Below are 12,076 nucleotides of genomic sequence, written 5' to 3' on the forward strand. Positions count from 1 at the left end.
TCATAAGGTGAAAGGCTTTGAGAAAGCCGTTTGTATTTGAAAATTTCAGAATCATGTCATTTCTAAAAATATTTAAATAAAATCATTCATTTATGCAAATGCATTAACCCAGGAAGAGCCAAAACCAAAAAAACAGACATCCAGTATGAAGATTTTCTTTACAATAAAAATTATTCTAGGAAGTATATTAAATATGACAATAGAGGAAAAAAGCATTTCACAATTTATATTCAAGGGCATCACATTTTAGAACAATGTCTTAGCCATTAATCATTTATAAATGATTCACAAAGAAATTAAATACGCTATTCCATAAAAGAATAATCTAATTTACAGTTTAGATGTAAGGCTTCACCATAACATCTCACACCCTTCACCTGGCTTGATCTGTACTTACTCTCCTACCAGAGTAACACAGCATGGTGGTCCTCAAAAACACAGGTAGCGTTCAGGTTTACTTTTTAGGGTTCAACAAAAAAGTATTACTAGAAATTGTCCTATTATTTGTCACAATAAAAGCAAATGAAAAGCTAGAAGAATTAGATAAAGTTATATTTGCCGGTCTAAGACTGAGGGAATGGATTAAATTATACCTTGCAAAGAAAAAAAAAAAAGTATCTAGCTGCTAGTTATGCCATTGTGTTATTAGTCATTGTGCACAACTGGGACACCACAACTCCAAATAACAGACTAGAAACACAGTGCTTCCTTTAAACAAAGTACATAGCTTCTGTGTGAAAAAAGTTGGGGAACAAAATTATCAGAACTATCCATCTCCATAGCTATCATATGCATAAGAACTATTGGCTTTATAGGGCTCCAGTTTATTCAAAATACTGAATGTAATACTGATGACAATAAAGTCCCTTAGTCTCCTTACGCATCAAGTACAAATCAGAGAAAAACCCTGTCCCAAAACATTCATTTTCAACCACAAAACATTGCCAGGAATCTCGTATTTGCAACAGTTACCTGGCATTGCAGTTAACATATTAACTCTGCAGACAACAGCCACAAGTACTTACTAAAAATACAGATATGTTTCCTAAAAGTAAAGTGAAGCTTTCTTTAAGATGACAAAGCTTTTGTAACAGTGCAGGGTGCACATTTTCGGTATGAAGACATTCAGAAGATTTGCTGCTCAAAGAGGATCTTTTCAAACCCTGGTGGAGGTGTATGATAAAATTCACTGAACTGACAATCCAGAATGGCACTGTCATCAACTGCAGAAGAGAACCAAACAGACAGAATTAGAGAAGGAACGCTTACAGTTTGATCCTCTATTACACCATCTTACTAGATTATATACTATGCTCAAATCATGAAGAATATTCTCCAATACATCCACTACATATATACAACACAATTAAAAGAAATCTCTTCAACAGACTTGCCAAAGCCCTACACATGCATCCAAGGAGAGCAAATCATCTCTCTTTTCTGCTGTTTGCTTTAGTTGGTAATGGTCCCTGGTGAAGTCAATGAGAATGCTACCTCCAATTTCACTGGGAGTGTTAGCAGGGCCTCAGGCAGTTCCCTCCAAATTTTCTACTCTATTTCTCCAGAAATCTACAGATTAAGGACACTACCAGATATATATTGCAGGGCTGTCACCTCCTCAGCTGTGTATTTTTCTGTCCACTTCCTAATTCTGCTGGAGTGTCAGCTGTCCGCAATGATTTTTCTGGAGGTTTACAAGGTTTCAGATGTCTGCAATGGTTGGTGTCAGACCATCTGTTTTAGCACATGATCCAAAGAGAGCTTCTCTGACTGCTTCTTGAAGTTGGAATTTAATGGTTTTTTACAATACCTTTCCCAGTTTTGGACCCTTTGTTACTACCTTCAATGTAGAATATAAAAAAGAAACTGATGAGGATTTTCAGAGCAAAGCTTTCATGTATTGCGTTAGCAAACTGAAATACCCAACCAGTCAGAAAAGCAAGATCTCTTTCAAAGACAACTTCTTCCTAGACGAACCTGGTACACTAGCAACACTAGATCAAACCCAAAAAGCTTCAACTCCATATTTTGGTTTGGAGTTTAGATATCTCAGAGCCAAGGTAGGAATTTTTCCCTCCTAGGCTCAGTTAAAACTCCTATTAGTATATTTGTACAGTTCTGTAGTACTTATGCAGTGTTTGCATCTCAATTCCACAAAAGTACCTGAGGTACAGCTGCTGTAGGGAACAATCTTTAAGTCCATTTCTCTGTTTTACATTTTCAAGCCTGACACTGTGTTTGCCTGCTCTATCCTGTTTCTCTTAAAAAGATTTAAAAAGGTATCTATAGTTCTAGTCTGAATTATGGATAGGGTAAATGCTTAAGAAACTCTCTTCTTTACGGTCAAATCCTTTCACATGACTAGAAGTTCACATTAAATTAAGGACATGTATAGTTAAAGTTTATACCAAGTAAAACCACACAAAAGCAATTTTCAGACTTCATTTGTTACAGCTATATGTAGGAGACATGATAATTACAATGAAATTATGCCCACTTGTGGAAGATAATAAGAGCCTGGCAATAAAAGGTCACTGCACTCCCCAGGCACGGACCTTCTTCAGTCAGAGAAAAAGTTGATTTACAGTAGGCTAACATGCCACCAAACGTTTTCTGAAGGCAACCTGCATTCTTCATGCTTTGTAACACCATTTCCAAAATATAGGGAAGACGCAACAATCAACTATCACACCGCAACTCCTCTCCTGCTGCTCATGAAGCTTTTTGCACAAGGAGATCCCGCAGTGCTGCAGGGCACCTAATGTCTGCCACAGCATTTTAGCAGCGCCATCATGTGGCTTAAGAACCCATCACAAAATGACCATATAAAACAATTTCCACTCTTAATAGCTTGGAAAGATGTTTGTCAGCTACATTTACAGACTTCAAAGGCTCTATGACACATCTAGAGTATTTTCTTCCTGTTCATAAAATTCAATATTACCAGTGTATCAAGATATAAATGGGAACATGCCAACAGTTTATTAGGAACCAACCATGAAATGAAAAAAATTATCCACGTCACATAGCTAATGGTATCTCAAGAGCAAAGTCATTTTCAAAGAGGCTACTACTTCGATAAAGCTCACACAGGAATAAAGATAAACTGGAGATGGCTGTAGGTGTAATATGGGGAATCTGACGAGCAGTTATCATTTGCTGTAAGTAACAAGCCAACCCAGAGTATAGCGCTGATTCTGCACTGAGCTAGAGGAAGTGCTGCCTTTCAGATGAGATGTTAAAACAGAATTCTGACTACTTGGGAACTATAAAACCACCGCCAAGTTCTGGAAGAGTAAACTGTTAACACATGTCTTGGCCAAACTCCAGCTTCCATAATTCATAAAGTCTTTCTTAAGCTGCCTATGCAGGGATTAACTGGATATGGTACTTGTTTCTTGTTCAAGACTGCTGGGTTGTATTGATGGTTGCTGGTGAAACAGCTACCACAATTCACTCATCAATTGATGAGTTTCAAAATTGAGCATCAATTTGGTATAGCAGCAAAGAGCTGTACCATTATACAGTAAGCAGCTGTACTAGTAATACATTAAAGTTGTTACTTCCATAAGAAAATACAAACAGAAATTCAGTACCTATTCATATTTAACAATGAATGGATTTATGAAGTATGTGAAATTACCAGGCATAAATACTAAGCTTCAGAGATAAATCAGATTATCCCACAAGTCTACTACATTAGTTCAAATTTGTTGTTTTTCTTTTTTTCATCTGCTTCACAGTTGTTTTTTACCTGGCGATTTTTAGACCGAGTGCAGTAACTCCCCAGCTTGTTGGATGTGGACACTGTCAGTAGCCAGTAAGTGGTGCTTTTTTTCCTAGCTCTTGAGCAGCATTAAAAATGAGGTGAAAATACACTTTCGTATTTTCCTAGGTTTGTATTTACATGCAATTTATTGTTGTAGTTGCCAAAAATAAGTGATTGATGTGTGTTCCATTTAAGTGAGAAGAAGCATGCATAGCTCACAAGACAGACTTGGTACAAAAATATTGTCCATACTGTGAAACAGTTTGAAAACCTCTGACTTACCATAGACCACTGGATAGACAGTCCCTCGGATTCCTGAAGCTGGACAATGCATGTTCTTCCCATTTAAATATACATTTAATTCTACATGGTCGTATGTAATGCCCTACAAAGTACAGAAAAATAATAAAAATCAACAAGTTTATGCACATATGATTGCTACTTAATTTAGCTTTATCAGCCACAGGCAAATTTTAACACCATTATGCAAACCGCACCATCCTAGAAAACCTCACTTGAAATATTCCTGCAAAGGACTAGAAGTTAATAAATGACCATTAACATTTGTATTTTCAAATACTCAGGATTCCTTAATGCTCATTCAATTTGGATGCACCACAGTACTGCACACTGCATCTTACTAAGTTTACAAAACAAATTTCCAAATTATTCTTCACCATGTTAAAGAAAAATAAAATTTTCAATGATTGTGAATATTAAGCAGTTTGCAGTCTTCTTCTCATGGAAATAACTTTAATAAAGAGTGATGCTATGAATTAAGTTTATCTGTCCATACTTCCATATGGAAACCTCTCTCAGCTTATTTACTCTGCCAGCAGCAACAGACCGTGGTTTCATACACAACACTATAAATATGCTGACCACAGAGCAGAAAGCAAACACTAACAAGGTAATAAATTACTTATTTGTTAGCTAAATGATTTTTCTCCGTTTTGGTATGGCTGAGTGTGACAATTTGCATTGTCATTCAGTACTTCAGAAATCTGTTTTCGTGACAGAAGAAAAGAAATTGAAATTTATGAGAACTGGGGAGTTAGCAGTAACACATCAGCCACTTTTTCGTGTTTAGCTGAAGCTGTTCAGACTACATAGGTTGACAAAACCCTGAAACAGTCTCCAACCCTCCAAAAAAACAATTTCAGAACGGAATGAGAAGAATAATATAGTATCTGAGAGTAAAGGATGGAGGCATTAACCTTAGCAGTTTGGGGCTTCTACAGATGAAATTTCTAATCATTGTTATATAGAGGCAAGGTTACCCAGCAAGAAAAAGTAGTGGTGATAAATGGTCTAAATTTCATTCCACTGCTCCCATGTATTTTTGAAAATAAATCTCTAACAAGACATTGAGAAAATGACAGCAATAAAACACAACCCTTTGTTCCAAGTCACTTAAAGATGTTATGAGAAACCTGTAATAGTAAGGGACAAAAAAAATAATCTTAAGATTCTCTATTTGCTCTCATCCTTAATCATTTTCCCAGTTAGCATTACCCCGTCCCCACTTATTATCCCTTCTTCCCTACAAAAGTTTGGCTAAAAATACAATTAATTTAACTCCCAGGACCTGTCTCTGCTCAGTTTTGTCTTTCTAATCATTAACCAATTAGCTACAGGATCCTGAGTTCAGCTGGGCACGGTACACAGCTATGTAATGCATTTCAGCACATTATTTGTTCAGGAAGGTCCCATCTCAAACAAGAAGATCCTTGTGATGGGAGTTATCCGTCAGGTAGATACTGCAACCAAACTGCAGCAGAGCATTAGAGGCTCCTTTTCAAACACTAGCAAATCCTGTCCCTCATTCAGAAACACATCAATGCTGAGAATAAAGTCCAGTGATATCCAGGCTGCTGATCCATTCAAACACAATGGGAGTTTGTATCAGCACTTTCCAAACTGAGAGATGCAAGCTGAAAAATTTGACTGAAACAGTCAGTCTGACCATAGCGCTGTAAATAAGAGGGATCTTGGAACACCTGGGGAATTAAAGAAGCCTTAAGAAACTCACCACCACATCGCCCTCCTGAGGAAGGTTGTTTGCTGGTAGTCTGTTTTTCTCCTCGTTGTTATAGTAGAGAGCTCCATCATTTCTCATCACCAGGCTATGGACATCTCGACCAAGTGGAATTTGATTCAAGTTTGCTTTCTGGGTTGCAACTCCAATACCCCAAATCCCTAAAATGTGACATTAACGTGGTAAGAAAAAAAGAATCATTATTTTGAAAACTATCCAACTGAAGCAGGACAGCATGAAGAATGTGTTTTTAACTAGTGCTATGGCAGTACTACCAGTAAATATCTCTTGGAAATACCAGGACTACTGTGGGTTAGCCCTGGTAGGCAGCTAAGCACCATCCAGCCACTCAATCAGTTGCCCGACAGGCCCCAGTGTGATGCAGGAAGAGGACAGAAAGAGTAAAACCAAGAAAACTTGCGGGTAAAGATAAAAATTGTTTAATAAGCAAAGGAGAAGTGGAAGAAAGAAAGAAAACAAAACAAAACAAAGTGATGCAATGGCAATCGCTCACCACCTCCCACAGGTAGACCGCTGCCCAGCCAATTCCCAAGCAAAAGATGGCTAACGTCCCTCAATCCCCTCCTCTCCCTTTTGCTGCCGAGTGTCACATTATGTGGCATGGAATATCTCTTTGGTTAGTTCAGGTCATACGCCTGCTTGCGTCCCCTCCCAACCTCTTGTGCACCCCCAATCTTATTCACTGGAGGAGTAGAGTGAGAAACAGAGAAGGCCTTGATACCATGCCAACACTGCTCAGCAACAGCTAAAACATTAGTGTGTTATCAGTATTGTTTTGGTCACAAATCTAAAACACAGCACCATAGGAGCTGCTATGAAGACAATTAACTCCATCCTGGCCAGACCCAGTACAAACAGTCACAAGAGACTGAAGATAAACAGCATTTATCCTGAAAAAGAAGGATCCAGAGAATTGTAACCACTTAGCTTAACTTTTATTCCCAGAAAAATATTGAAAACAAACTCTGAGACTGTAAGAGGATGTAAAAAATAAATCCAACTAGCATGGATTTGTGAACAACACGATTTCCTTTTTCAGTGGGTTAGACGAGTCTTAGGGAAAAAGAGGAGACTGTAAATACAATAGAGCTTGATTTGGTAATGTTTTTGAAACAGCATTGAGATAGTCAAATTACGAAAACATGGTCTAGACAGTTACAGCAATATGAATGCACAACTGGTTAGAAAACTGTCCAGGACTACTCATCAGTAGCACCCTGTCAAATCCAGAAAGATAACTTGTGGGGTTTGAGGTTTTGCATTGCATGCACAAGGTCAGATACTGTTCCGTATTTCACATCAATGACTTGGATAACATGACAATGTGCTTATTAAATGTGCTGCCAATACCAACCTGACAGGACTGCAAGCTCTTCAGAGGCCCCTCAAGTTTTAAATGATCCTGACAAATTGGTTAAAAGGTCTGAAATAGGGAAAATGCATTTGCTTTTTCTGAGTTACAAAGAACAGCAGGTAAGTAGGAATAGTAAGTGGCACAAATACAACAGTGGCTTGGCAACCAGTTCATAGAATATAATTTGGGCATTACCACGGACTACACGCGGAGCGTGAGTCTGTGCCCTATTGTGAAAAACTTCTGGATGTATGGCGTGTACAAAGGACACATACTGTATGTACAGCAGATGAAGGACGTCTACTGCTGCTGCAGCTGGAGCAGTGCATCCATTTTAAGCATCATACCCCAAGACAAATTAGGTCAATTAGAGAGATTCTAGAAGAAACAAAACCAATTAGAAGTGTAAAACTATCACCTCTAAGGAGACAATGAAAAAAACCCAACCTGGTACTCTTTAATCTACAGAAGACTAAAATAAGGCAAAAATATAGGAAAATTAATTTCAAAAGACAGAACTGCTGAACAATGTATTCTAATACTTACATGCCCAGCATGAAAAGGACAAGAGTGTGAACAAGATTCAGATTCAGAAAACTTTCCACTAGTCAGGGTGACCCCATAGATGACCCCTAATAGATTGTGCAGGGACACTTCTAGGAATCAAAAGTTTTAAGTGATCTACAATTCTCCTGCCTTGGGGCACAGGAACAGATCGAGACACAGCTCAGAGGGACCAGGAAAGTTTATTTCCTGTGTTTCTTAAGTATAAGAACATGGATACCGTATCTGTGTGAATAATGACCATATATGAACAACAGCTGCAGAGGATTCTTCCCCCAGCAGAAAGGATACTAAAATTGCCAAGTTAAGACTGATCTAGGGTTTACATGTACTTTAAAACTAAACAACTGGTTTGACTGCAAGGTGTTTTGGACAGATTTGTGTTCATGCTGCCTGCACTCCAATCCAGCTGAACACAAACAACCCTTACCCAAAAAGCGCCGGGTTCAAGCTCCAGCTGGTATCATAAGGCCTGTCTCTGGACTAACACTTCCTTTCTTCTTCCCTCCCCCTACACACTTAGGGAAAGAACAGCTTCATTTTCACAGTGTCTGTTGTTTTTAAAAATACAGGCTGATTATTAATGTTAGAATACAGGCAAGCCTGAAGTGCACTCTGTACAAGTGAAGCTGACCACATTAGTAAAAGCATAATGCTTCCAAATTTCATTCAGTTTCCACTGCCTTGCATTAGATCAGTGCAAAACAAATAAAGAAACAGGGTGCTGAAAGGCTCCTCTTGACAAGGCAGTGTGAGAATAAGTGCTGCACGTTTGATTTGAAGAGCAAAGTGTAGCACAAGGAGTGTTACCCTTGCTTGGGCAAACACAGTGTGTGTTAAAAGCAAATGGAAGTAGACAAATAGCTACAAATATTGCTGGATAAACGGCACTATTTAAAAAATAAAAATACTTCATAGCTACAGTGTTTTATGTGGTCATAAGCATTTATTTACCAAAAACATTTCTAAAATATGCTAACTGAGAAACATGCATACAACAGCATACAAAACAATATGGTGTTTCAGTATTTCCACTCCTTTAGTAATATACTTACCACTCTTTTTAGTATTTCAGAGCCACAATAAAAAAAAAAAAAAAAAGAAAGAAATTTCCTTTTACACAACTTATAAAACTTTCCAATATTCACAAGTTCAAGGATGCAATTAGAAAGACGCACGTGCTCGGTATTTGAGATGTGACCACCAGCGGGCAATCTGACATACCTTCCAAGTTTAAAGGTGTACATTTTTGCTGACTAACCTGTGGACTGGATTTTAAACTCAAAATAGCTCTTGTTCTGATGCAAAGGTGCATTGGCTAAGCAGCCTCCTGTGCCACATATTCTTCTGCCATTTTTAACAATGACAACATCTGTTCCTGCAAGAAGAAAAAAACCCGCAAAACTTCAAAACAGTTTTAGAGGTCTGGAAGCAGCCGTTAAAAGCCTTGAACATTCAGAACAGTTTTTTTTCTTTCTGCCCCAAGTAAGAGCTTCATTAGTCTGTGAGAATTATGATGACAGGTCACGCTTTGAAGTAAGAAAAGGAAGGCCGTTTACAGGCTAGTTCACCTTTCAACTAGGGTTTATTTACTTAAAATCTATATGCTGCTCTAATTTCACCTCTCGCGTTTTATGACACCACGCCAATTACAAACGTTGCTCAGCCACATCAGAAGCATAACTTACAATTTAGTCAGAAAGGGTTCACTATGAGACCAAAGCCCTGTACCCTGTCTCTATACAGTGGAGAAAAAAATTCTGCTAAGAGAAGGGAAGGCACATCGGGTAGAAATGTTTGATGGAATTGCAAAGTGTTTAATTATTCTCTGAAAAAATCCTTTTATTAGAAACACGCCCACCAAGACAGAGAGAAAAAGTTCTCTGCTACCTTTTCCTTCTCCAGTGGAGACTTCATCTTTAGGCACTGTTGTCATGGTCAAGAACACGAGAGACAGGCAAAGTCCACTGACACAACGGAATAAAACCGGGCTAATAATTGCGCTTGAGCACTGGACCTTGGATCGGCCACACTGCTTTCCTCCTAGCTCTTTCCCCGGCTCTGCTGCAGCTGCCCCAGATCACTTCTCTCCTCAGTAAAGCCCTGGCATGGTTTTGTGGCTAGCTCATCCTAAGGATGACGCTCAACGAGCAGGATGGACGAGACGCCATATGGCTTGGATCCTTCTGCGTCTTCACTGCCGTAACTCACCCCCTCAGCTCTGAACCACCATCCCTTGCCTAACCTGACCAAGATCTTCAGCCCCCCCAGACGGTGGCACACCCCCACCTACTCATTCTGCTGATGAGCTTCGGCTGAGATTTTTTTCTTTTTTTCCCTGAAAACTGCCAAATCCTTCTAAAGAAGTAGCCAAAAAAGCCCCTTTCCCAGCGCCCTTCCCTCAGAGGATAAACTGTAAAGGCGGGCGCGCATTCCCCCTCGGTCCGTTACGGTTACACCGCATTAAAACCAGCCGACAACCCCCACCGGCTCCCCGTTCAAGCTTCCCGCCGACAGACGGACAACCCCGGCCACCCGTCCCCCTCACGGGTGGACACCCCCCGCCGAGCCCCGGGCCTGCGGCCTTCCCGCCGGGAAGACAACCCCCGGCCCTTCAGGAGGCCTGCCCGCTCCTCCCACCCACCCCTTACCCATACGCTGCGTGTCGAGATGCACCGCCGGCATCTCCTTCAACGGGATATGGCCGGCGCCGCCATCCCTGCACCAGGAGAAGCAGCAGAAGACGGAGGCGGCCATGACTGGCGGGACCCCGCCGCGCCGCGCAGACGCAAGGAGGGGCCAGAGCGGCAGGAGCAGGGATGGAGCGGCGGGGGCGGGAAACAGCGCCCCCTGGCGGGCGGGAGGTAGGCGCCGCCCCGTCGCGACATGGCGGGAAGCGGCGGGACATGGCGGGCGGCGGGCTGAGGGGCGCAGCTGGGCCCGGGGTTCTTGTGAAATCGAGGGCGGTCTAATAAAACAGAAACAAGCCCTACCCGTTTAAAACACCGTCTTTCCTCGGGAAGTGCAAAATTTAAAGTAAAACGAGCGCAGCCGGAAACCTGGTCCTTCCCCTCCACAGCTGAGGAGCTGCGTCTGAAGGCGGCGCTGGCTTGAGGCGGCAGCGTGCAGCCACCCAAAGGGCAATTTATACATATATACACACACATATAAGGGACAATTTTTATATATATACTTCTTACATATATATAAAAGGGGACACTGATCATGCTGAGCAGATGGTAGGTATCATGTCGACAAACTTCACAGTGCTGGGCCATGTGGGAAGGGACTCCTTTGTGGAAATTTACTGGTCAGTTCTTCCTGGCTCCAAGTAATAAGAACCCCATTTATCTCTTCTCTACCCCCCCCCCCCCTTTTTTTTTTTTAATTATTTCTTGGAAAAGCCAAAGGGACAGGAGCCCGTGAAGCGAAAGGTTTGCTCCCGCCCAGGGTCTCTCCGCAGGCCTCCGTGGCATTTGCTCCCCGTGGGTCGCTCTTTCTCCTCATCTTCTGCCCAGCTAGTGAGTCTTAACTCTGAACTTTTTGAGTCCTGCTTGCTTCTAGAGTACTTTCTCACCTGTTCAAAAGCTTTTGTAGAGTGTTTCTCCTCATTTACTCAGGACCAGCTGAACTCAACTGTAAAGACCGCTACAGCAAAAAGCCTGCGTGCTATCATTGCACTTACCATCTTTTTGCAAAGCACACTTTGGGACCAGCTTTGTGTCCCTTTCATAGAGGCAGAATGCCACGTAATTTAAAAAGCTGTAGCTTGACTTGTGGCCTTTGGGTTACACAAGCCCTAGAGCTGTCCCTACAGCACGCAGCATCCAGAACGGGGGCCACGAACTGGGCTCCAACATATATAGTAAATAGTGATAACATTGCTATAGAAGCCCACCTGTACTTACTTCACATTCTTATTTACCTACAGAAAAATATCCAATACTGTGCCATGAACCACTGATCTAGAATGTTTTGCAGACAGCAGATAATTTAAATACTTATATTTAAAGGCTTATATATCTCCAAACCAATTCGGAATGAAATTGTTGTTTCTCATGATTTTCAGCTGGTGCCTTATTTTGTGGCATTTCACCTAGAAAGCTCCCTTAACATTTTATTACAGTATATAATATGATGGAACTAACATAACCCATGTGGTACAACGTTATCTGTCCTGGGAGGGTAGGGGGCTAAGCAGATATTCAAAACCCCTTGTTAAAAGAAATCTTCACAGCAAGAATTATCTTATTGGTCTGGATGGGCTGTATCAGTCACGCTTACCCCTTTACTTGAAACATGAGGTGAAACACTGTCTCTCTCAAAATTG

General features: G+C 40.9%; 1 protein-coding gene across 1 annotated transcript; it reads right to left on the reverse strand.

Annotated features, from left to right (window-relative positions):
- Positions 1–10,543, reverse strand: SPRYD7 (SPRY domain containing 7). The gene is made up of 5 exons (XM_075046263.1): positions 10,398–10,543; positions 9,008–9,124; positions 5,802–5,968; positions 4,052–4,154; positions 1–1,223 (listed from the first exon to the last, which is right to left on the reverse strand). Exons 1-5 carry the CDS (start codon positions 10,501–10,503, stop codon positions 1,126–1,128), a joined length of 591 nt encoding a protein of 196 aa, XP_074902364.1. The 5' UTR covers positions 10,504–10,543; the 3' UTR covers positions 1–1,125.
- Between the last annotated feature and the right edge of the window lie 1,533 nt (positions 10,544–12,076).

This window comes from Buteo buteo, chromosome 14 (assembly GCF_964188355.1).
Source record: "Buteo buteo chromosome 14, bButBut1.hap1.1, whole genome shotgun sequence".
In the NCBI taxonomy this organism is placed as follows: Eukaryota; Metazoa; Chordata; class Aves; order Accipitriformes; family Accipitridae; genus Buteo; species Buteo buteo.

Coding starts and splice junctions, on each gene's coding strand:
- SPRYD7 (XM_075046263.1), bottom strand. CDS start 10,503: ATGGCCGCCTCCGTCTTCTGCTGCTTCTCCTGGTGCAGGGATGGCGGC. Junction 4,155..5,801: donor CTCAGGAGGGCGATGTGGTG/GTGAGTTTCTTA, acceptor TGTACTTTGTAG/GGCATTACATACGACCATGT. Junction 1,224..4,051: donor TGTCTATCCAGTGGTCTATG/GTAAGTCAGAGG, acceptor TCTCTTCTGCAG/TTGATGACAGTGCCATTCTG.